The sequence below is a fragment of the Bubalus bubalis genome, chromosome 4 (assembly GCF_019923935.1).
Source record: "Bubalus bubalis isolate 160015118507 breed Murrah chromosome 4, NDDB_SH_1, whole genome shotgun sequence".
In the NCBI taxonomy this organism is placed as follows: Eukaryota; Metazoa; Chordata; class Mammalia; order Artiodactyla; family Bovidae; genus Bubalus; species Bubalus bubalis.
Window position 1 is genome coordinate 3,418,372 of NC_059160.1, and position 23,504 is coordinate 3,441,875.

The window sequence follows — 23,504 nt, forward strand, 5'->3', positions numbered from 1 at the left end:
TAGCTCTGTGTGAGCCATGCTCTCTCATTTCACACTGATCTGTTGGCTCAGAGGGCACCTCCTCAAAGAGGCTTCCTTGATTCCCCACCTCACTGTCATTCTTATCTCTGTACCTGCCTTATTTGTCTTCATATCGCTTTTCACAGTAAAATCCCACATGGTATGTCATGGTTGGATTATTTTTGATTGTCTTTTACCCCCATTATAATGGAAGCTCCATGGGAACTAGGCCTAGGGCTAATGCCTAGAAAAATGCCTGGTATATAGTAGGTGCTTGAGAGCTGTCTAAAATGACCAATGTTAAATGAATTAATGGGGAACAAAAAGGAAAACAATCAGACATAACAATGGATAATCAGAGAAAATAAGAAAACAAAAAATTAGGTGACAGATCTAATCCAAACATATCAACACTTACATGAGTTGCTGAGCGGACTTATATGAAATGTTGATGGCCACTTGTTGTTTTGCAGTCACTAAGTCCAGTCTGATTCTTTACCACCCGATAGACTGAACCTCACAGGTTTCTCTGTCATTCACCGTCTCTCAGAGCTTGCTCAAACTCATGTCCACTGAGTCCGTGATACTATCTAACCATCTCATCCTCTGCCCTCCCTTTTCCATTTGCTTTCAATCTTTCCCAGCACTGGGTTCTTTACCAATGAGCTGGCTCTTTCCATCAGGTGACCAAATATTTTGAGCATTAGTCCTTCCAATGAATAGTCATGGTTGATGGTCTAAAGAACTCAATTAAAAGGAATAGATCGACTGGATAAAACTGTAAAACTCTATTAAATGTTGCTTGTAAAAGAACACTATAAAATAAAGACATAAATAATTTCAGTGTAAATAAATGAAAAAATATATGCCACCTAGAAAAAAAGCATGAGAAGGCAAGTGTGGTCATCTTATTTGACTTCATCTCCACTAACTCCAACCCTGCCCTGTTTTATTGAGATATAATTGACAAATAAGGTGGATATTTTCATATCAAGTAAAGGAGATTTCAAAACAAAGATTCTGACCAGAGATAAAGACATTTCATAATGATAATAGGGAGAGTTCAGCAGGAAGACATAACAATTGTGTATCTACCTAATAAACAGAGCTCCAAAATATAGGAAAAATAAGTTAACAGAATTAAAGAGAGAAATACACAATTTCACAGTTGCAGTAGGATATTATCTTCTCTCAGCAATTGCTAGAACTAGAAAAAAATGCAGAAAACAAATATAGATCTAAGGAACAGCACCACCCTTCTTGACTTGACTCCCAAACAGAGGACAGTAGAATACACATTCTTTTCAAGTGACATGGAACACACAGATGGACTCAAGACAGACCACACGGTAGACTGACACAAGTCTCAACTCGTTCAAAAAGGTAAAGGATCGCACAGAATAGTCTGTGACCATAACAAAACTCAATTACAAATCAATAACTGTGAGGATTTTTACAGAAACTCTAAGACTCTCTAAGTGAAAGTGTAACTTGAGTTGACAGGTCAGACCCAACGAGGGGAGATTAAATGACTGATTTCCTGGGCCGCAGGAACCCCACTGACCACGCTGACCCCAGGCCACCGTGGCCCCCGAACCCCACGCCCGCCGTGACCCCGGCCCGCGCCCAGCCGCCCCGCGCCCGACGCGCCGTGTCCGTTGGCCCTCCGCCCTGCGCCTCCGACGCGGCTCGCACCGGGCGCTGCCATGGGGCCCGGGCCGGCTCTCCTGCTCCTGGGCCTGGGCCTGGGCCTGGGCTGTGGGCCCGGCCGCCGGCCTCTGCCCGCGGCTCCCGCGCAGGCGCCCGGCTCGCCGTCCCGAGACCTCCCCGTCCCGACGCCCGCCGCGGCCCGGCGTGCCCCGTCCGAGACCCGGGCCTTTGTCCAGGCGCGGGGGCCGCAGGCCGCGCTCCGCTCGGTCAGGGCCTCCCGGGCCCCCGGGGAGCGGGGCGCAGGCTTTGGCGGCCTTGGGGCCGGCCGCGCCCGCGTCAGCCTCCGGGCCCGCGCGGCCCCGGGCGGCGGCATCTTCCTGAGCGGCCGCCGCGGCCTCTGCCTGCCGGCCGGGCGGCCCCCGAGCCTCGCGCCGCGCTGCCTCCGCGCGCACGTCCAGCTGCGCGCCCGCCGCGCCACCGCCGCCGCCGCCGCGCCCGCGCCGGTGGACCTGCAGCTGTCCGCGCCCGGCGGCCGGCTCTCCCTGCGCTGGCTGTCCCGCCTGCCGCGCTCGCTCGGGCCTCTGGAGTGGACCTTCCGCCTCCGGCTGCTCGGGCCCGCGGCCGCTGAGAGCCGCGCGTTGCCCCGTCGGGCTCTGCACCGCGGCCGGCGCTCCTACCCGGGATTCGTGGCCCGAACCGAGTGTCCCACGGACGGGCCCACCCCGGTCGTCTTGGAAGCTGTCAGCCCGAACAGCTCAGAACCCACAGAGTCCTCCGTGTCCTGTCAGGTATTCCGACCGGGGCCTTGTAGATTGGACCCCGTGAGGATAAATAGGAACGACGATAAACCAGTGCGACTGACCAGGGACATGGGAGACACCTTCAATGCGACAGTCGTCCTCTTCTGTCCCATCCAGGAGTACTATTATCGGGGTTGGTCTGTCTATGCCGTTCCTTATGTAGGGGCCGTGCCTGACTGGACTAAACCTCTGGAAAAGCCACCGGTCAATTTTAGTAGTGGGTTCTTCATGGTGACTATACCCCCGTATTCTTTACCTTGGGGGGTGTATCTGTTTAATTTCTCGGTGGTTGTCAGAACGCGGGATCCCCAGGTTCCAGGGAAGAACGACTCAGACAGCATCTATGTCGTCATTTTTAGACGTCCCCTGAATGCTGTTATTTCAGGGCCTTCCAACATCACAATTAATTTCACAGATGGGGTGACTCTCAATGGAAATATGTCTTCTGATCCAGAGGAAACAGACCCTCTAGAGAAAGAGAGACTTAAGTTTCTCTGGTACTGTACCACAGACTCAAGAAACTATGATGGAGAAAACACAACAGTGATAAGCAAGGAAGTTTGTCTCCCGGAGCAGGTTGATCTCAAGTGGACATGGGCCTCTGGTCCTATTCTCACACTTTCTCCAGAAACACTTCAAGGCGGCCGTGTATATTTTTTCAGACTGGTGATCCAGAAGACCAGCAGGTCAGCCTTTGCTGATGCAACGGTGCACGTGCTTCAGGGAGAGCCGGTAGCAAGCGTTTCCTGCATTGAAAATTGTGACCAGGTTCTGGTTTTATCGGAGAGGTTCTCGTTGTCTCTGGACTGCACAGGCTGTACGGCAGGCCGAGATGTCTATCGCTGGTCCATTCTGACGTCTTCAGGTCAGGAGGTGCCATTTGACTGGACGGGGCAAACTTCAACAGGACGGAATGGTGCTTATGTGTCTGTAAAAGCTTTCGCTTTCTGGCATTTCAGGGAAGATAAGTTTTGGATTTCTCTCAATGCAGCAACGTGGAGTGGAGTCACCTTGGTCTTAAGATATCCTTTCATTATTCACCATGTCCCTATAAGCACAGACTGCAAAATTGTTCCAGAAAAAGGAATTTCCTTCATTACTCAGTTTGTTGTCATTTGTACTCATTTCAAGCATAAGAACATTGTTCTTACATATAAAATAATAGTTCCTGATGTACATGGTTTTGGTGAGATCAGTTCTGTGAAAGAGAATAACTTTGGATCCATCCTGTATTTGGGAAAGAATTCCACATCGCCCCCTTCCTTTCTCCCTGTTGGTGTGTTGGACAGTCATTATGCCTTGAAAATAATTGCTCAGGCATTTAATACCTCTCTGGGAGCTTTTTCTCAGGTGAACTTTTACGCCACTGTGCGGCCTCCCACTGACGTAAACTCATCAATGACTGTGTTGGAGAAGTTATCCAACTTCACCATGGGACCAAATTCATCCCTGTCTACTTTGCTTCAACAGCAGGATTTTCTAAATGCAAGTTATTTAATATACGTAGTAGCTTCTGTCTTGAATAGTATGAAAAGCAACTTAAGTCTGCAAGCTGACAAAATTAAACTCCGAGAACACCTTTTCAATCAGACACTTATTCTTCCTATAAACACTTTGGTGAATATTAGCCAGGTGGTCATGGCTGTTACTAAATTAACAGAGAAAACCTCTGAGATCAGTGCATTCTCTCAGAAACTGGCCACAGTGAGGACTTGGCAAGCAAGCCAAGCCCTCCAAGATAGTCATCAGAGAGATAAGAGCATTTCTTCTGAGCAAATAGAAAGTGTGTGCACTGGAATATTAATAACCTTGTCTAACATCCTGAAACTGCTGGTTCATTATGAAGTCTTTGAAGAGCCTTTCCACGTGGTTGAATCTCTAGCAGACACGGTACTGGCTGTGAAAGTGCCAGAGAATGAGACCACTGCCTTGAGGACCTCCAACTTTAAAATGTATGTCAAGAAAACCGAAAAGTGGAATGTCACCAAGTTCTTCAGCACCCAGAAGCACTGTCAGAATTGTTTTTATCCCAGCCTAAATGTGAACAGCGTTCCTAGTCTGCCTGCCAGCGCTCCGATTTCCACGATGTTTTGTGAATTTGCGGATGACCCTTTCCCTTGGCTAAATTATGGGGAAAACATTTTGACCCAGGTGGTTGGATTCCGAATGACAGGAGTGGAGGCCACGGGTGACGTGATTGAGATCCCACCTGAAGCAGTGGAAGTGTACCTCATCAGGAAAAACCTGAGCTTTGGAACTGTTAATCTCACGGTGGGACCCGGCTCAGAGCCTTATGCAGTGGATGAATCAGCGACAAAGACGACAGGGGCGTTTAGCTTTGTTGTGGACAGTACCGCAGGCAGGGACGTGTTGATCCACATCATGACAGAAGTGTCCGTCTTGTTCACGGTGTCTGTGTACGCGGGCCGTGAGATCACACCCAACTCTTTTATGACCAGCTACCTGGTGCCCCATAAAATCCCTCCAATTGCCAACGAGAGTGACCTGTTTGACCCGGAGTGTACGGTGAAGGAGGCCCGAGTGGTCTGCCTCCCCGCGGCCCTGGTGCAGGTCATAGCTCAGCGAACTGATTCCTCTGAGTGCACCGTCGCTGTGGTTCTACAGGCACCTCGTTTTGTCCTAAAACCCAATAACAAGTTGGTGAGAATTTCTGTTTTCAGCAGTGAGTGCTTGGACATGTTTGGGATCCAGAGCGATTGGAGAGAAGATACCTGTGTTGTGGGAGAGAAGACCACTTGGCAAAGAGTGCACTGTATCTGCAAGAACCCACGGCGGGCCAAACGGCAGCTGGATATAATCAAACAGGCCAACCTTCACCTGCGTACCCACTATTTGACGGCCAAGGTGATCGTGGTCCCTAACCCTGTGGACTTACGAGTGGAGGCAGTCAAGAATGTCACCCAAAACCCTGTGACCCTCTTCACGGTACTTCTCATATTGCTGTTGTACTTGGTCCTTGCGTTCTGGGCCTTGCACAGAGATGAAACAGACCAGTATCTTAGGGAACATGTGATAGTTCTCCTTGATAACGATCCTTATGATAATGTGTGTTATCTAGTCACTGTTTTTACAGGAAGCCGTTGTGCTTCTGGGACCAGGGCCAATGTCTTTATCCAACTGCATGGAACCGAAGGTAGCAGCGATGTGCACTGTTTAAGCCATCCACAATTTAGGACTCTCTACCGAGGAAGCATCTGCACTTTCCTCCTAGCGACGAAAAAGGACTTGGGCGACATCCATTCCCTCCGTGTGTGGCACAACAATGAGGGCAGGTCCCCTGAATGGTATTTAAGTAGAATTAAAGTGGAGAATCTGTTCAGCAGACACATCTGGCTCTTCATGTGCCGAGAATGGCTTTCTATTGAATCGTCTTTGGACCGAACCTTTCAAGTAACCCCCCCAGATAAGCCTCTCAAGAAAATGGACTTTTTCCTCATAGATTTAAGTTACAAGCTGGGGAGAAGCCACTTGTGGTTCTCTGTATTTTCTGGTGTCATTTCTACACCGTTCAATAGGCTCCAGAGGCTGTCCTGTTGCTTAGCAATGTTGTTATCCACGCTTCTGTGTAATATTATGTTCTTTAGTCTAGAGAAGGAGATCAAAGCAGAGCCACAAGAGCAGAGGTACATCAGGTCGATGGTGATTGGACTGGAAAGTGCCTTTATTACCCTCCCTGTGCAACTAGTGATCAAATCTTTGTTCATGTATTCCCAGAGGAGACCTCAGGTGACTCTAGGTGAGGTCACTCCTCGGAAACATCCTTTGAAACCGCCAGGAAGCCAGCACTGGGAAGAACGATTGGGAAACTGGCATGCCTATGAAATTGACAAGGCAAGCTCCCAGAAGCCTGTGTCTAACAGACACCGTGCAAAACCCAAGGCTTCTGTCAATGTCACCTCTAAAAGACAGCCCCCGGCCAAGCAAGAAGAAAGCCAGGGGTCTCCCATCAAAAGCAAGGTCTCCCGTACCGAAAGCAAGGTCTCCAGAACCCAAAGCAAGGTCTCCAGAAACCAAAGCAAGGTCTCTAGAAACCAAAGCAAGGTCACTCAAGCACAAAGCAAGTTCTCCAACATGCAGGGAAGAAATATAAACACCAATAACCCAAATATTGAAGACAATACAAATGTTTCTGATGAGCAGCCTCCCCAGCCAGGTTCAACAGCCCTTAAAGAGAAGACCAGAATGGTCCTGCCACAATGGTGTGTTTCTGTCGCCTGGCTCTTGGTTTTTCTTACCTGTGGCATATCCTCCTTCTTCATCATATTTTATGGACTGACTTACGGCCTCGAAAAGTCAAGAGCATGGCTGTTTGCATCGTTTTGTGCATTCACTCAGTCAGTCTTTCTCGTGCAGCCATCTAAAATCATGCTCGTGTCAGGCTACAGAACACGGAAGGCCAAGTACTGTAAAAACATTTCGTGGATTGGCAACAGCCGCTTCTCCGAGATCAAGCTGCACAACATTCGGAAGGACCCAGAAGAAATGGACAGACGCCACCGGTATGTCATGGAGCTCCGAAACTCGAGAACGTACCAGCCTCTCACCCAGGACGAAATCACGATATTCCAAAGAAAGAAGAGGATCAAGAGAAGAGCTTTCCTGTTCCTGAGTTACATCCTCACTCACTTCATCTTTCTGGCTCTCTTGCTGAGCCTAGTTGCCGTCCTACGCCCCACTGATAGCTTTTACTATAATCAGTTTATTCGGGACCAGTTCTCTGTGGATCTGGCAGGCGTGACCAGGCTGGAAGACATCTATCAGTGGCTGAACAGGGTGCTGTTGCCTCTGCTCCACAATGACCCGAACCCCACGTTTTTCCCTGACAGCTCCTCTAAAATCCTTGGCCTGCCACTCATGAGGCAGGTGAGGGCGCAACCTGGAGAGATAATGTGTCTGCCGGCCAAGAAATTTGTGAAGGGCAGCCTCAAAGGAGAGATTCGCTGTCACCCCGAATATGGCATTGACCCAGAAGACACAAAAAACTACTCTGGGTCGTGGAATAGAGTTAGTAAGCGGGACACTGACAAGACGACCAGAGGGTTTACTTACAGGCCTCCGGAGAAGAGGTGGGCGTACTCTTCCTATGGGCTGCTGCACACCTATGGCTCAGGAGGATACGCCTTCTATTTTTTTCCAGCAGAGCAGCAGTTTAATTCCACACTGAGGCTCAGGGAACTCCAGAAAAGCCATTGGCTGGATGAAAAGACGTGGTCTGTGATTGTGGAATTGACCACCTTCAATCCAGACATCAGTCTCCTCTGCAGCATCTCGGTCATCTTCGAGGTCTTTCAGTTAGGTGTTGTGAACACTAGCCTGAATGCGCACTCCTTCTTGCTCGCTGATTTCAACAGAAAAAACTCAGCCGACTCATCAGAAAACTACTTGTACTTGGCCATCTTCATTTTCTTCCTTGCCTACACTGTTGATGAGGTTTATGTAATCACACAAGAAAGGACTGCCTACCTGCAAAGTGTATATAATTTGCTCAACTTCGCTCTAAAATGTATCTTTACCTTGTGGATCGTACTCTTTTTCAGGAAGCACTTCTTGGCCATCGGTGTAGTTCGGGCTTACCTGTCAAATCCTGAGGATTTCATTCCCTTTCATGCAGTGGCTCAAGTGGATCACACCATGAGGGTGATTTTGGGTTTCCTGGTATTTCTGACGATCCTGAAGACGCTCCGGTATTCCAGGGTCTTTTACGATGTGCGTCTGGCTCAGAGGGCCATCCAGACTGCCCTTCCTGGCATCTGCCACATGGCATTGGTGGTGTCCGTGTATTTCTTTGTCTTCATGGCATTCGGGTACTTGGTGTTCGGGCAGCACGAGTGGAACTACAGTGACATGATCCACGCCACCCAGACAATATTTTCCTACTGTGTCTCAGCTTTTGAGAACACGGAATTTTTCAATAACCGGGTTCTCGGGGTCCTCTTCCTCTCATCTTTCATGCTGGTGATGATCTGCATATTGATCAACTTATTTCAGGCAGTGATTTTGTCAGCCTATGAGGAAATGAAGCAGCCCGTGTACGAGGAGCCCTCAGAAGAGGCGGAAGCCATGACTTATCTGTGTCGCCGGCTAAGATCTGCTTTTTGCTGCCTGTGCTTCAAGCCCAGGGTGGAAGACGAGCCCAAGTTCTTCATCAACATGGTGTACGGGCAGCCAGAGAAGAACAGCCACCGCTACCTGGGGCTGAAGACCAGAAACATTAATGGGAAGAAAATGGTTTACCTCGTCGTGTGATCCATGGCAGTGTCAAGGCCCACAGGCAGGTTCCTCCAAAGGCTCGGTTTCTGGGGTCAAGGGGCGTTTCGTGGCTCAGTTGTGTTCCCCCCCCCGTATTCTTCACAGTGCACCCCGCGTCTGGACGTGTCTGCAGCGGGGGCCTCCACGCTTGGGACTTGAAAGGCGGGTCAAGGGCAGCGTGGCCTCTGCGGAGAGAGGAGGGCGACCATCTGTGAGTCCCGGGTTCATTTCCCTTTTCCTTAGAAGCTGCTGTCTTTGGCAGCGACTGCAGTTTAGAGGGTTAGAGACCTAGATTTGGGGGAGGGAGCTGAAAGGGCCCCCAACCTCATCTCAGCTTGTCAGAAGCAGCAGGTGAACGCTGCTGCCCTGGTCCCCCTGTCCCCGAGGCTGGGAGGCCAGGGCTAGTGGTTGGGGGCAGAGCCCAGGTCCTTCGGCCCTGCTGGCCCTTCCCTTTGCTGATGGGGCTGCAGAGCCTCCTTACTCCCACCACCCACCACACACACTCCAGCTGGGCAGGGCTGGAGGGGTCTCATGAGGGGTCCCAGGAGTGCCCTTGTGCCTGGAAATGGAGGGATGTGGACCAGGGCGCAGCAATCTGAAGCTTCCCATCTGCTCTTAAGGCCATTGCCAGTTATGGATGTAACATATTTTTGGCCACAAGACATGACTTTTGTTAAACAAGAAGGAGTGTGTGTGTGCATGCTGTTGAGTTCACACTGAAAGGTGGTAAATGTTCTATGCCATGAGTGTAGCCATCTCTCTCTCTCTCCAGGATTTGGGCTTTTGTTTATTGATGGCCTGGTGGCTTGTTTAGAACACATTGTTTAAGAAAATTGGTTAACAGCTCCTGTGTTTTCAACTCAAAGCATGTTCCTTCATGAAAATGTCATGCTAAGCTTCATCAGAATTAAAATATGATTCCTCTATGTGGCCTGCAGTGATTTCTGTGAGAGGGGCAGGTACACAGATGGCGTCTGCCCTCGAAATGCAGTGCCAGCAAAGGGGACCAAACGGCAGGTGTAACTGCTTTGACCCAACTGTTTATCACTTGCTTGGCACCCTGATGGTGCTCACTCAGCTGCACTGCATGGCCATGGCACCTCGCACCTTGGCAGGTATGGGCACGTGCACATGTAGAGGCCTTCCCTCCCTTCGTCCCTGGGGTTGGGGTGGTCTTCCTGCCAATTAGACAATAGTCTTTCTGACTCACCCAAGACCACCCAAACTGTCATGATCAAATGCTCAGTTCTGTGTTTTCTAACTTCCCTGGTGGGAATTCACAGGTGTGGCTAGGTTCTGGTCAGCTGGTGCCGGGTGAAGTGCACATTCTGCGTAGCACTTCTCATTGTCACCCAACTGCCACCCGTACATTTTTTAGAACCATGGCCTTGCCCAGTAACCGTATGGGACTGGTGCTGGGGTCAGAATGTCTGACTCTTGAGAATCCATGGACTGTAGCCTGCCAGCCTCCTCTGTCCTTGGGATTCTTGAGATAAGAATGCTGGAGTGGGTTGTCACTTACTTATCCAGAGGATCTACCCGACCCAGGGATTGAACCTGGGCCTCTAGAGCTGCAGGAAGATACTTTACAGTTGAACCATCAAGGAAGCCCTCAGGAGAACAAGTGTGAAAGGAGAGAGAAGGCCCCCATATCACCCCTTCCTGCTCCTGGCAGTTATGACTCTCATTTCAGTCACCCTCTGACTTCCTGAACCATCCTGCCACCCACAGGTGCCCACACAGAAGGCACCCAGCAGGAGGGCCCAATGCCAAGGTGTCCAGGGGACCTTCCTGCAGCTGGCCCCCTGGGTGGTGATGCCTGGTCCCCCAGCACGGAGCCAAGAGTACCATGAAGTCCCCTGTGTCCCCCGCTCAAAGCCCTGACTCGGGACTACATCACAGATCCTGTCACGTCCTGTCAAGTCCCACCTCTATTTGTGAGCTCAGAGGTCTGCAGAGATCCATGTGCCCTGTGGCCCCAGGAGGGCACCACTGCCCCCTGGGGAGAGGGAGGGTGCTGGGAGCCCTTCAAGGCAACGTCTGGGGGACGAGCCCTGCTGGGAGGTGGGGAGCAGGTCTGTCCAGGCAGCATGGATGGTGCTCAGGCAGCCTGGGGGAGCTTGGCACTGCCTTCTGTGGGCTGGGCGGCCTTGGCCTTGGCCTCCCAGAGCCCGGCTGCTCTCCTCTGAGTGATGAAGGGCTCAATGCCTCATGGCATTGCATCCAGCAGATGGACCGGGCATGTCCAAGTGAGGGCCAGCCCTGAGCCAGGCCCAGGAGCGGCTGTCACTCCCGGGTACATGGTGGTCCCACCCTGGGCCTCAGTCTCTGCTCCTGGGAGGGGAGGCACTGGAGGAGGGGCCTCTGAGTCAGAGAAGCAGAGGCCCTGGGGCCTGCAAGCCAGGGTGTCCAGGGTGCGGCCAGGGTAGCGGCCAGCCAATGTGCCCCAGCACAGAGGGAGGGGCCAGGCCTGCGGGAAGCACGTAGCATCCCACCCAGCTCTGTGCCCTTGGCTGCGGCTCCCTCTGGTGGAGGTGGTCCACAAGAGAAGGCCTGGCCAGCAGGCCCCAATGTCAGGTCAGGAAGCCAGCCTGCTGAAATAAAACTTACATGGTACATAAGGGGCTAAACTTCTTAGGACGATCTGTGGTCTCTGAGCGGCCAGGACACGCCCCATATTTCTTGGGGCCTGGCTGCACTGGAGAGTCCACTTGTCCCTTCTGTGTGCCCAGAACCCGCACTCATCTCTTGGGGACCTCGCCCCCTCTGGTCCCCAGGAAGGTCTGATCGCGCTGACACCCCCGCTCCAGGCAACTCTGAGGATGCGGGTCCGCGGGCGCTCTGCGGAGGGCGTCTTCCGCGTACTTGACAGTCGCACAGCGGTGAGGTGTCAGCCACAGTGCGCGCGGGTTTCGAGCTCTGCGCTTCGCCCGACCTTCCGCGTGGGGGCGCGGTGTCGAGCCTCGGGGGCGGGGCTGGGGGCGGGGCGGTCCCCGCCCACTACTTGCTTCCGACACACCCGCCGCGCCCGCAGGGTTACCCTACAGGCTGGGGAAACCCAGGGCCACCCCGGGCTGGCAGTTTGGTGTGAGCCCCCACCTACCCGATCAGACAGGAGCCAGGGACGGCAGGGGCAGAGGGCGGGCGTGGGCGAGTGGGTGGGATAAGGGAGTCCCTCTCCATGGGGACCCTCTGAGAGGTGACTGCAGAGTCCCCTGGGAGGCAGAGGAGCCCTGGGGCAGCGGTCCCTTTGGACAACAAGTGGGACCAGGGGCCGTTCGGTAAAGGGCCCCAAGCCTGGATGCCTCTGTCCTGGGTGTGGCCTGGATAGTTGCACAGGGCCTCACACTTAGAAGGACCCCATGCTTGCTTTGAAGCTCTGCTGTGGTCATCTTGAAATTCTTGACCATCTTTGAACAGGGTTCCTACATTTTGACTTTGCACGGGGCCCTGAAAATCATGTAGTCTGTCTTCTGACAGCCAATGCATCAGCACGTGCATCTTTTCTGAATTCCCCACAGCTCACCACCTCCACGGCCACTAACCCCAACTGAGTCAGGACCAGCTCACTCGCATACCGAGTGCTCTTGCAGCAGACAGGCCCGTGCCTTTGGTTTCCCTGGACCCCGCCTAAGAGGCCCCTGTACTTTCAATCCTGTCCACCTACAATCTATCTCCCTCACAGCAGGAGGATGCTTCCAACCTGGAAATCAGATCAGGCCCTTCCCCGCTCAAAACCCTCAAACACTTCCCCAACCCACTTGAGATAAAATTCAAATACACGACCATGGTCTCTGAGACCCAGCTTGCTCTGGTCATTGGCCGTCTCGCCAATGACATCTCCTACCACCTCCTCTCCTCTCTGCTTACTCAGGCCCCACTACTAACCTTGTCTCCTTCCTGCCTCCCTGCATTTGTACTTACAGTTCCCTGCCCTAGTTATGCCCTTCCCTAGCTCTGTGTGAGCCATGCTCCCTCATTTTACGCTGATCTGTTGGCTCAGAGGGCATCTCCTCAAAGAGGCCTTCCTTGATTCCCCACTTCACTGTCATTCTTATCTCTGTACCTGCCTTATTTGTCTTCATATCGCTTTTCACAGTAAAATCTCACATGGTATGTCATGGTTGGATTATTTTTTATTGTCTTTTACCCCATTATAATGGAAGTTTTATGGGAACTAAGCCTAGGGCTGATGCCTAGGAAAATACTGGGTATCGTGTAGCTGCTTGTGAAGCCTGTATGAAATAACTATAGTTAAATGAATTAAGGGAGAATGAAAAGGGAAAAAAATGAGATATAAATAGGAATAATCAGGGATAATAAGAAAACAAGTAATTAGGTGACACATCTAAGTCCAGACACGTCAGTCATTACATGATCTGCTTCAAGATGGCAGAGTAGAAGGATGCGGGCTCATCTCCTCCTGCAAAAGTACCAACATTGCAACTAGCTGTTGTGGCAGCTATTTGCCACAACAAATAGCTTCTATTTTCTGGAAATAGAAGGATGCTGGAACCCACCAAAAAAAGATACCCTATATCTAAAGACAAAGAAGGAACTGCAGTGATGTGGTAGGAGGGGTGCAATCAAGATAAAACCAAATCCTATACCCACTGGGTGGGTGACCCACAGACTGGAGAATAATAATCCCAAAGAAGTTCTCACACTGTTTTGAAGGATTTGAACTCCATGTCAGGCTTGCCAGCCTCAGGATCTGGTAAAGGGACTGGGAATCCCCAGGGAATCTGGCCTTGAGGGCCAGCAAGATTTGATTATAGGACTTCCAGAAGGCTGGGGGAAGCAGAGACTCCAGTCTTGGAGGACACAAACAACATTTCGCCTGCACCCAGACCCAGATGAGAGCAGTGACCCCACAGGAGAGTGAACCAAAAGTACCTCCTAGTACTGGGGGCCTCCTGGAGGCGTGGGCCACCACAGGGCCATTGGCGGAAAGCCCCTTGGAATTCACTGTTAACCCTACCACAGAGCTTGTGGTGGTGCTGGAGTGGCTACAAGAGATACCCCACGTGAAGAGATACCCCACGTGAAGAGATACCCCACGTCCAAGGCAAAGGAGAAGCCCCAGCAAGGTGGTAGGAGGGGCAAATTCATGCTTAGAATCAAACCCCATACCCGCCAGACATGCTCAGAAGGCTCAAACATACTTTGTGTGCACCAGGACCAGAGACCCCACGGAGACTGAGACAGAACTGTGTTTGAGTGTCTCCTGTGGAGGTACGGGTCAGCAGTGGACTCCACAGGGGCAGGAGCTCTGGGTGCAGCAGACCTGGGTATGGCATAAGCCCTCTTGGAGGAAGTCGCCATTAACCCCACCATAGAGCTGCCAGAATTTACACAGGACTGCGGAAACAGACTCTTGGAAGGCACAAGCAGAACCTTGTGCGCACCAGGACCCAGGAGAAAGGAGCAGTGACCCCACAAGAGACTGACCCAGACTGGCCCGTGAGTGTCCAGGAGTCGCTGGTGGAGGCGTGGGTCGGCGGTGGCCTGCTGCAGGGTCGGGGGCACAGAGTGTGGCAGTGCCTGCATGGGACCTTTTGAAGGTGCCATTATCTTCATCACCTCCACCATAGTTTGGCCCCAGGTAAATAACAGGGAGGGTATACAACTCCATCCATCAACAGAAAATTGGATTAAAGATTTACTGAGGATGGCCTGGTGAGGACTCTTGGTGACTCCGGTGGGGACTCTTCTTTGCTGAGACTGACATCCTGATCACTCGGGGTACTCAGGGGCCAGCTTGCCTGCCAATGGACCAGACCCAGAGGCTGCAACTGGGACCCTTTTGTCCCTGGTCTCCTCCTGACGTAAACAACTGGCCAGAGTGCCCCGACCAGTAAGGAGCAAGAGACTTTATTGGCCTCTCTCCCCTTACCTCTCTCTTTCCTCTCCTTAACCCTTCCTTCTCCTTAACGGCCAGGAGGAGCTACCCCACGTCCAAGGAGCAGTGGCTGTGTGGGCGCCGGGGGGCCGAGAGGAGCTACTCCACGTTCAATGTCAGGAGGGGTGGCGGTGAGGAGATAACCCTCGTCCAAGGTAATAGAAACCCAAGTAAGATGGTAGGTGTTGCAAGAGGGCATCAGAGGGCAGATACACTGAAACCATAATTTCAGAAAACTAATAAATCTAATCACATGGACTACGGCCTTGTCTAACTCAATGAAACTAAACCATGCCCTGTGGGGCCACCAAGATGGGTGGGTCATGGTGGAGAGGTCTGACAGACTGTGGTCCACTGGAGAAGGGAATGGCAAACCACTTCAGTATTCTTGCCTTGAGAACCCCATGAACAGTTGAAAAGGCAAAATGATAGGACACTGAAAGAGGAACTCCCCAGGTCAGTAGGTGCCCAATATGCTACTGGAGATCAGTGGAGAAATAACTTCAGAAAGAATGAAGGGATGAAAAAAAAAAAAAAAAAGAATGAAGGGATGGAGCCAAAGCAAAAACAATACCCAGCTGTGGATGTGACTGGTGATAGAAGCAAGGTCTGATACGGTAAAGAGCAATATTGCATAGGAACCTGGAATGTCAGGCCCATGAATCAGGGCAAATTGGAAGCGGTCAAACAAGAGATGGCAAGAGTGAATGTCAAAATTCTAGGAATCAGCGAACTAAAATGGACGCATGGGTGAATTTAACTCAGATGACCATTATATCTACTACTGAGGGCAGGAATCCCTCAGAAGAAATGGAGCAGCCATCATGGTCAACAAAAGAGTCCAAAATGCAGTACTTGGAAGCAATCTCAAAAAGGATAGAATGATCTCTGTTCATTTCCAAGGCAAACCATTCAATATCACAGTAATCCAAGTCTATGCCCTAACCAGTAACTCTGAAGAAGCTGAAGTTGAACTGTTCTATGAAGACCTACAAGACATTTTAGAACTAACACCCAAAAAAGATGTCCTTTTCATTATAGGGGACTGGAATGCAAAAGTAGGAAGTCAAGAAACACCTGGAGTAACAGGCAAATTTGGCCTTGGAATACGGAATGAAGCAGGGCAAAGGCTAATAGAGTTTTGCCAAGAAAATGCACTGGTCATAGCAAACACCCTCTTCCAACAACACAAGAGAAGACTCTACACATGAACATCACCAGATGGTCAACACCGAAATCAGATTGATTATATTCTTTGCAGCCAAAGATGGAGAAGCTCTATACAGTCAGCAGAAACAAGACCAGGAGCTGACTGTGGCTCAGATCATAAACTCCTTATTGCCAAATTCAGACTGAAATTGAGGAAAGTAGGGAAAACCACTAGACCATTCAGGTATGACCTAAATCAAATCCCTTATGATTATACAGTGGAAGTGACAAGTAGATTCAAGGGACAAGATCTGATAGATAGAGTGCCTGATGAACTATGGATGGAGGTTCCTGACGTTGTACAGGAGACAGGGATCAAGACCATCCCCATGGAAAAGAAATGCAAAAAAGCAAAATGGCTGTCTGGGGAGGCCTTACAAATGGATGTGAAAAGAGGAGAACTGAAAAGCAAAGGAGAAAAGGGAAATTATAAGCATCTGAATGCAGAGTTCCAAAGAATAGCAAGAAGAGATAAGAAAGCCTTCCTCAGCAATCAATGCAAAGAAATAGAGGGAAACAACAGAATGGGAAAGACTAGAGATCTCTTCAAGAAAATTAGAGATACCAAGGGAACATTTCATGCAAAGATGGGCTCGATAAAGGGCAGGGAGGCCTAGTGTGCTACAATTCATGGGGTTGCAGAGTCGGACACGATTGAGTGACTGAACTGTACTGAGGATGGCCTCACCGTCAGAACAAGACCTTTCCCCCTCAGTCTCTCCCATCAGGAAGCTTCCATAAGCCTCCTATCCTTCTCTATCAGAAGGCAGACAGCCTGAAAACCACAATCAGAGAAAACTAACCAGTATGGTCACATGGACCACAGCCTTGTCTAAGTCAGTGGAACTATGAGCCATGCCATGTGGGGCCACCTGAGATGGACGTGTCAAGGTGGAAAGGTCTGACAGAATGTGGTCCACTGGAGAAGGGAATGGCAAACCACTTCAGCTTTCTTGCCTTGAGAACTCCATGAACAGCATGGAAAGGTAAAAAATAGGACACTTAAAGATGAAATCCCCAGGTTGGTAGGTGCCCAATATGCTAACGGAGATCAGTGGAGAAATAACTCCAGAAAGAATGAAGAGACGGAGCCAAAGCAAAAACAATACCCAGTTGGGGATGCAACTGGTGATAGAAGTGAAGTCCGATGCTGTAAAGAGCAATATTGCATAGGAACCTGGAATGTTAGGTCCATGAATCAAGGCAAATTGGAAGTGGTCAAACAGGAGATGGCAAGAGTAAACATCGACATTTTAGGAATCAGTGAAGCAAAATGAATTTAACTCAGATGACCATTATATCTACTACTGTGCGCAGGAATCCCTTAGAAGAAATGGAGTAGCCATCATAGTCAGCAAAAGAGTTTGAAATGCAGCACTTGGATGCAATCTCAAAAATGACAGAATGATCATTTCCAAGGGAAACCATTCAATATCATGGTAATCCAAGCCTATGCCCTGACCAGCAATGCTGAAGAAGCTGAAGAATTCTATGAAGACCTACAAGACTTTCTAGCACTAACACCCAAAAAAGATGTCCTTTCCATTATAGGGGACTGGAATGCAAAAGTAGAACTTCAAGAACCTGCAGTAACAGTTAAATTTGACCTTGGAGTACAGAATGAAGCAGGGCAAAGGCTAAAACAGTTTTGCCAAGAGAATGCACTGGTCATAGTGAACACACTCTGAACCCAAGAGAAGACTCTAAGCATGGACATCACCAGATGGTTAACACCAAAATCAGATTGATTATATTCTTTGCAGCCAAAGATGGAGAAGCTCTATACAGTCAGCAAAACAAGACCAGGAGCTGACTGTGGCTCAGATCATGAACTCCTTATTGCCAAATTCAGACTGAAATTGAGGAAAGTAGGGAAAACCACTAGACCATTCAGGTATGACCTAAATCAAATCCCTTATGATTATACAGTGGAAGTGAGAAATAGATTCAAGGGATCAGATCAGATAGAGTGCATGAAGAACTATGGACGGAGGTTCGTGACATTATACAGGAGGCAGTGATCAAGACCATCCCCAAGAGAAAGAAAGGAAAAATGGTTGTCTGAGGAGGCCTTACAAATAGCTGTGAAAAGAAGAGAAGCCAAAGGCAAAGGAGAAAAGGAAAGATATACCCATTTGAAAGCAGAGTTCCAAAGAATAGCAAGGAGAGATAAGAAAGCCTCCTCAGTGATCAATGCAAAGAAATAGAGGAAAACAATAGAATGGGAAAGACTAGAGATCTCTTCAAGAAAATTAGAGATACCAAGGGAACATTTCAGGAGAAGATGAGCACAAGAACAGAAATGGTATGGACCTAACAGAAGCAGAAGATATTAAGAAGAGGTGGTAAGAATACACAGAAGAACTATACAAAAAAGATCTTCACGACCCAGATAACCACAAAGGTGTGATCACTCACCTAGAGCCAGACATCCTGGTATGCGAAGGTAAGTGAGCCTTAGGAAGCATCACTACGAACAAAGCTACTGGAGGTGATGGAATTCCAGTTGAGGTATTTCAAATTCTAAGAGATGATGCTGTGAAAGTGCTGCACTTGATATGCCAGCCAATTTGGAAAACTCAGCAGTGGCCACAGGATTGCAAAAGTCAGTTTTCACTTCAATCCCAAAGAAGGGCAATGGCAAAGAATGCTCAAACTACCGCACAATTGCACTCATCTCACATGCTAGCAAAGTCATGCTCAAAATTCTCTGACCCAGGCTTCAATAGTATGTGAACCCTGAACTTCCAGATGTTCAAGCTGGATTTAGAAAAGGCAGAGGAACCAGAGATCAAATTGCCAACATTTGTTGGATCATCAAAAAAGCAAGAGAGTTCCAGAAAAACATCTACTTCTGCTTTATTGACTACACCAAAGCCTTTGACTGTGTGGATCACAACAAACTGTGGAAAATTCTGAAAGAGATGGGCATACCAGACCACCTGACCTGCCTCTTGAGAAACCTGTCTGCAGGTCAGGAAGCAACAGTTAGGACTGGAAATGGAACAATAGACTGGTTCCAAATCAGGAAAGGAGTACATCAGGGATATATATTGTCACCCTGCTTATTTAATGTATATGCAGAGTACATCATGAGAAACTCTGGGCTGGAAGAAGCACAAGGTGAAATCAAGATTGCTGGGTTAAATATCAATAACTTCAGATATGCAGGTGACACCACCCTTATGGCAGAAAGTGAGGAGGAACTGAAGAGCCTCTTCATGAAAGTGAAAGAGGAGAGGGAAAAAGTTGGCTTAAAACTCAACATTCAGAAAACTAAGATCATGGCATCTGGTCCCATCAGTTCATGGCAAATAGATGGGGAACCAATGGAAACAGTGACAGCCTTTATTCTCTTGGGCTCCAAAATCACTGCAGATCTTGACTGAACCATAAAATTAAAAGATGCTTACTCTTTGGAAGGAAAGTTATGACCAACCTAAGATGGCATATTAAAAACCAGAGACATTACTTTGCCAACAAAGGTCCATCTAGTCAAAGCTATGGTTTTCTCAATAGTCATATATGGATGTGAGAGTTGGACCATAAAGAAAGCTGAGCACTGAAGAATGGATGCTTTTGAACTGTGGTGTTGGAGAAGACTCTTGAGAGTCCCTTGGACTGCAAGGAGATCCAACCAGTCCATCCTAAAGGAAATCAGTCCTGAATATTCATTGGAAGGACTGATGCTGAAGCTGAAACTCCAATACTTTGACCCCCCGAAGCAAAGAACTGACTCATTGGAAAAGACCTGATGCTGAGAAAGATTGAAGGCAGGAGGAGAAGGGGATAACAGAGGATGAGAAGGTTGGATGGCATCACAACTTAATGGACATTAATTTGGGTAAACTCCAGGAGTTGGTGATGGACAGGGAGGCCTGGACTGCTGCAATCCATGGGGTCACAAAGAGTCGGACACAACTGAGCAACTGAACTGACTGAGAAGTTGTAGATCCCAGTGCTGGGTTGCCTCAGACCAAATAACTACCAGGGAGAGAGTGCAACTCCACCCATCAGTAGATAATAAGATTCAAGCTTTATCAAGCAAGGCCCAGTTTTTCCCATGGCCAGTTCCTCCCATCAAGAAGCTTACACAAGCCTCTCAGCCTCATCCATCAGAGGGCAAACAGAAAAAGCAAGAAGAAGGACAGTCTGACAGTAGTTAAATCAAAAACCATATTACAGAAAGTTAATCAAGATGAAAGGCTTCCCTGACAGCTCAGTTGGTAAATAATCTGCCTGCAGTGCAGGAGACCCCAGGTTGATTCCTGGGTCGGACAGATCCACTGGATAAGGGATTCCTGGGCTTCCTCTGTGGTTCACCTGGTAAAGAATCCACCTGCAATGCGAGAGACCTGGATTTGGTACCTGGATTAGGAAGATCCCCTAGAGAAGGGAAAGGCTACCCACTCAAGTATTCTGGCCTGGAGAATTCCACGGACTGTATAGTCATAGTCAAATCTATGGTTTTTCTAGTAGTCATGTATGGATGTGAGAGCTGGACCATAAAGAAGGCTGAGCACCAAAGAATTGATGCTTTTTTGAACTGCGATATTGGAGAAGACTCTTGAAAGTCCCTTGGACAGGAAGGAGATCCAACCAGTCCATCCTAAAGGAAATCAGTCCTGAATATTCATTGGAAGGACTGACGCTGAAGCTGAAACTCCAATACTTTGGCCACCTGATGCGAAGAACCGACTCATTTGAAAAGACCCTGATGCTGGGAAAGATTGAGGGCAGGAGGAGAAGGGGACAGCAGAGGATGAGACGGTTGGATGGCATCACCGACTTGATGGACATGAGTTTGGGTGAACTCCAGGAGTTGGTGATGAACAGGAAGGCCTGGCGTGCTGCTGTCCATGGGGTCACAAAGAGTCAGATATGACTTAGCTCCTTTCACTTTCACTTTCAGTCATGATGAAAAAGCAGAAAGTTATGTCCCATATGAAGAGACAAGATAAAACCCCAGAAAAACAACTAAATGAAGGGGAGATAGGCAACCTTCCTGTAAAAGAATTCAGAATAATGATATTCACAATGATCTAGGATCTTGGGAACAGAATGGAGACAAAGATTGAGATGAGTTTAGAAATGTTTACCAAAGACCTAGAAGAACTAAAGAACAAAGAGAGATGAATAATATACTAGATGAAATCAGTAGCAGAATAACTGAAGTGGAAGGATGGATAAATGACCTGGAGACCAGAATCATGGAAATCACTGCCACGGTACAGCATATAGAAAAAAAGAATGAAAAGAAATGAAGATAGCCTAAGAGATGTCTGGGACAACATTGAATGCAACAACATTCACATTATAGGGGTCCCACAGGGAGAAGAGAGAGAGAAAGGACTTCAGGAAATATTGTAAGAGATAATAGCTGAAAACTTCCCTAGCATTGGAAAGGAAATAATCAACCAAGTCCAGGAAGCACAGAGAGTCCGAGGCAGAATAAAGCCAAGGAGGAACACACTGAGACACATACTAATCAAACTGACAAAAATTAAAGACATAGATAAAATATTTAAAGCAACAAGTGAGAAATGACAACACAAAAGGGAGCTCCCACCAGGCCATCCGCTGATTTCTCAACAGAAACTCTACAAGTCAGAAGGGAAAGTCTGATAAAATGATATATTACAGTGATGAGAGGGAAGACCCTGCAACGAAGAATACTCTACCCAGCAAGACTCTCCTTTACATGTGATGGAGAAATCAAAAGCTTTCCACATGAGCGAAAGTTAAGAGAATTTAGCACCACCAAACCAGCATTACAACAAATGCCAAAGGAACTTCTCTAGGCAGGAAACACAAGAGAAGGAAACGCATTACAGAAAATAAACCCAAAACAATAACAAAATGGTAATAGGGTCATCACTTCAGTACAGTTCAGTCGCTCAGTCGTGTCCGACTCATTGAGACCCCATGGATTGCAGCACGCAGACCTCCCTGTCCACCACCAACTCCTGGAGCTTACTCAAACACATGTCCATTGAGTCAGTATTGCCATCCAACAGTCTCATCTCTGTTGTCCCCTTCTCCTCCCGCCTTCAATCTTTCCCAGCATCAGGGTCTTTTCCAAGGAGTCAGCTCTTCTCATCAGCTGGCCAAAATACTGGAATTTCAGCTTCAGCATCAGTCCTTCCAATGAATATTCAGGACTGATTTCCTTTAGGATGGACTGGTTGGATCTCCTTGCAGTCCAAGGGACTCTCAAGAGTCTTCTCCAACACCACAGTTCAAAAGCATCCATTCTTCAGTGCTCAGCTTTCTTTATGGTCCAACTCTCACATCCATATATGACTATTGAGAAAACCATAGCTTTGACTAGGTGGATGTTTGTCGGCAAAGTAATGTCTCTGGCTTTTTATATGCCATCTAGGTTGGTCATAGCTTTTCTTCCAAGGAGCAACTGTCTTTTAATTTCATGGCTGCAGTCAAGATCTGCAGTGATTTTGGAGCCCAAGAGAATAAAGGCTGTCACTGTTTCCATTGGTTCCCCATCTATTTGCCATGAACTGATGGGACCAGATGCCATGATCTTAGTTTTCTGAATGTTGAGTTTTAAGCCAACTTTTTCCCTCTCCTCTTTCACTTTCATGAAGAGGCTCTTCAGGTCCTCTTCACTTTCTGCCTTAAGGGTGGTGTCATCTGCATATCTGAGGTTATTGATATTTCTCCCAGCAATCTTGATTCCACCTTGTGCTTTATCCAGCCCGGCATTTCACATGATGTACTCTGCATATAAGTCAAATAAGCAGGGTGACAATATACAGCCTTGACATACTCCTTTCTCAATTTGGAACCAATCTGTTGACCATGTCCGATTCTAACTGCTGCCTCTTGACCTGCATACAGATTTCTCAGGAGGCAGGTCAGGTGGTCTGGTATTCCCATCTCTTTCAGAAATTTCCAGTTTGTTGTGATCCACACAGTCAAAGGCTTTGGCCTAGTCAATAGATGTTTTTCTGGAACTCTCTTGCTTTTTCTATGATCCAACAAATGTTGGCAGTTTGGTATCTGGTTCCTCTTTTTCTAAATCCAGCTTGACCATCTGGACATTCTCGGTTCACGTACTGTTGGAGCCTGGCTTGGAGAATTTTGAGCATTACTTTGCTAGCATGTGAGATGAGTGCAATTGTGCAGTAGTTTGAGCATTCTTTGGCATTGTCCTTCTTTAGGATTAGAGTAAAAACTGACCTTTTCCAGTCCTGCGGCCACTGCTGGGTTTTCCAAATTGGCTGGCATATTGAGTGCAGCACTTTAACTCAGCTGGAATTCCATCACCGCCGCTACCTTCACTCATAGTGATGCTTCCTAAGGCCCGCTTGACTTCACATTCCAGGATGTCTGGCTCTAGGTGAGTGATCACACCACTGTGATTATCTGGGTCATGAAGATCTTTTTTGTACAGTTCTTCTGTGTATTCTTGCCATCTCTTCTTAATATCTTCTGCTTATGTTAGGTCCATACCATTTCTGTCCTTTATTGTGCCCATCTTTGCATGCAGTATTTCCTTGGTATCTCTAATTTTCTTGAAGAGATTTCTAGTCTTTCCCATTCTATTGTTTTCCTCTATTTCTTTGCATTGATCAGTGACGAAAGCTTTCTTTTCTCTCCTTGCTATTCTTTGGAACTCTGCATTCGGATCTTTCCTTTTCTCCTTTGCCTTT

General features: G+C 48.5%; 1 protein-coding gene across 1 annotated transcript; it reads left to right on the plus strand.

Annotated features, from left to right (window-relative positions):
* Nucleotides 1-1,706: 1,706 nt before the first annotated feature.
* Nucleotides 1,707-9,642, plus strand: LOC112584368 (polycystic kidney disease and receptor for egg jelly-related protein). The gene is made up of 2 exons (XM_045165206.1): nt 1,707-6,428; nt 6,612-9,642. Exons 1-2 carry the CDS (start codon nt 1,707-1,709, stop codon nt 8,715-8,717), a joined length of 6,828 nt encoding a protein of 2,275 aa, XP_045021141.1. The 3' UTR covers nt 8,718-9,642.
* Nucleotides 9,643-23,504: the final 13,862 nt, after the last annotated feature.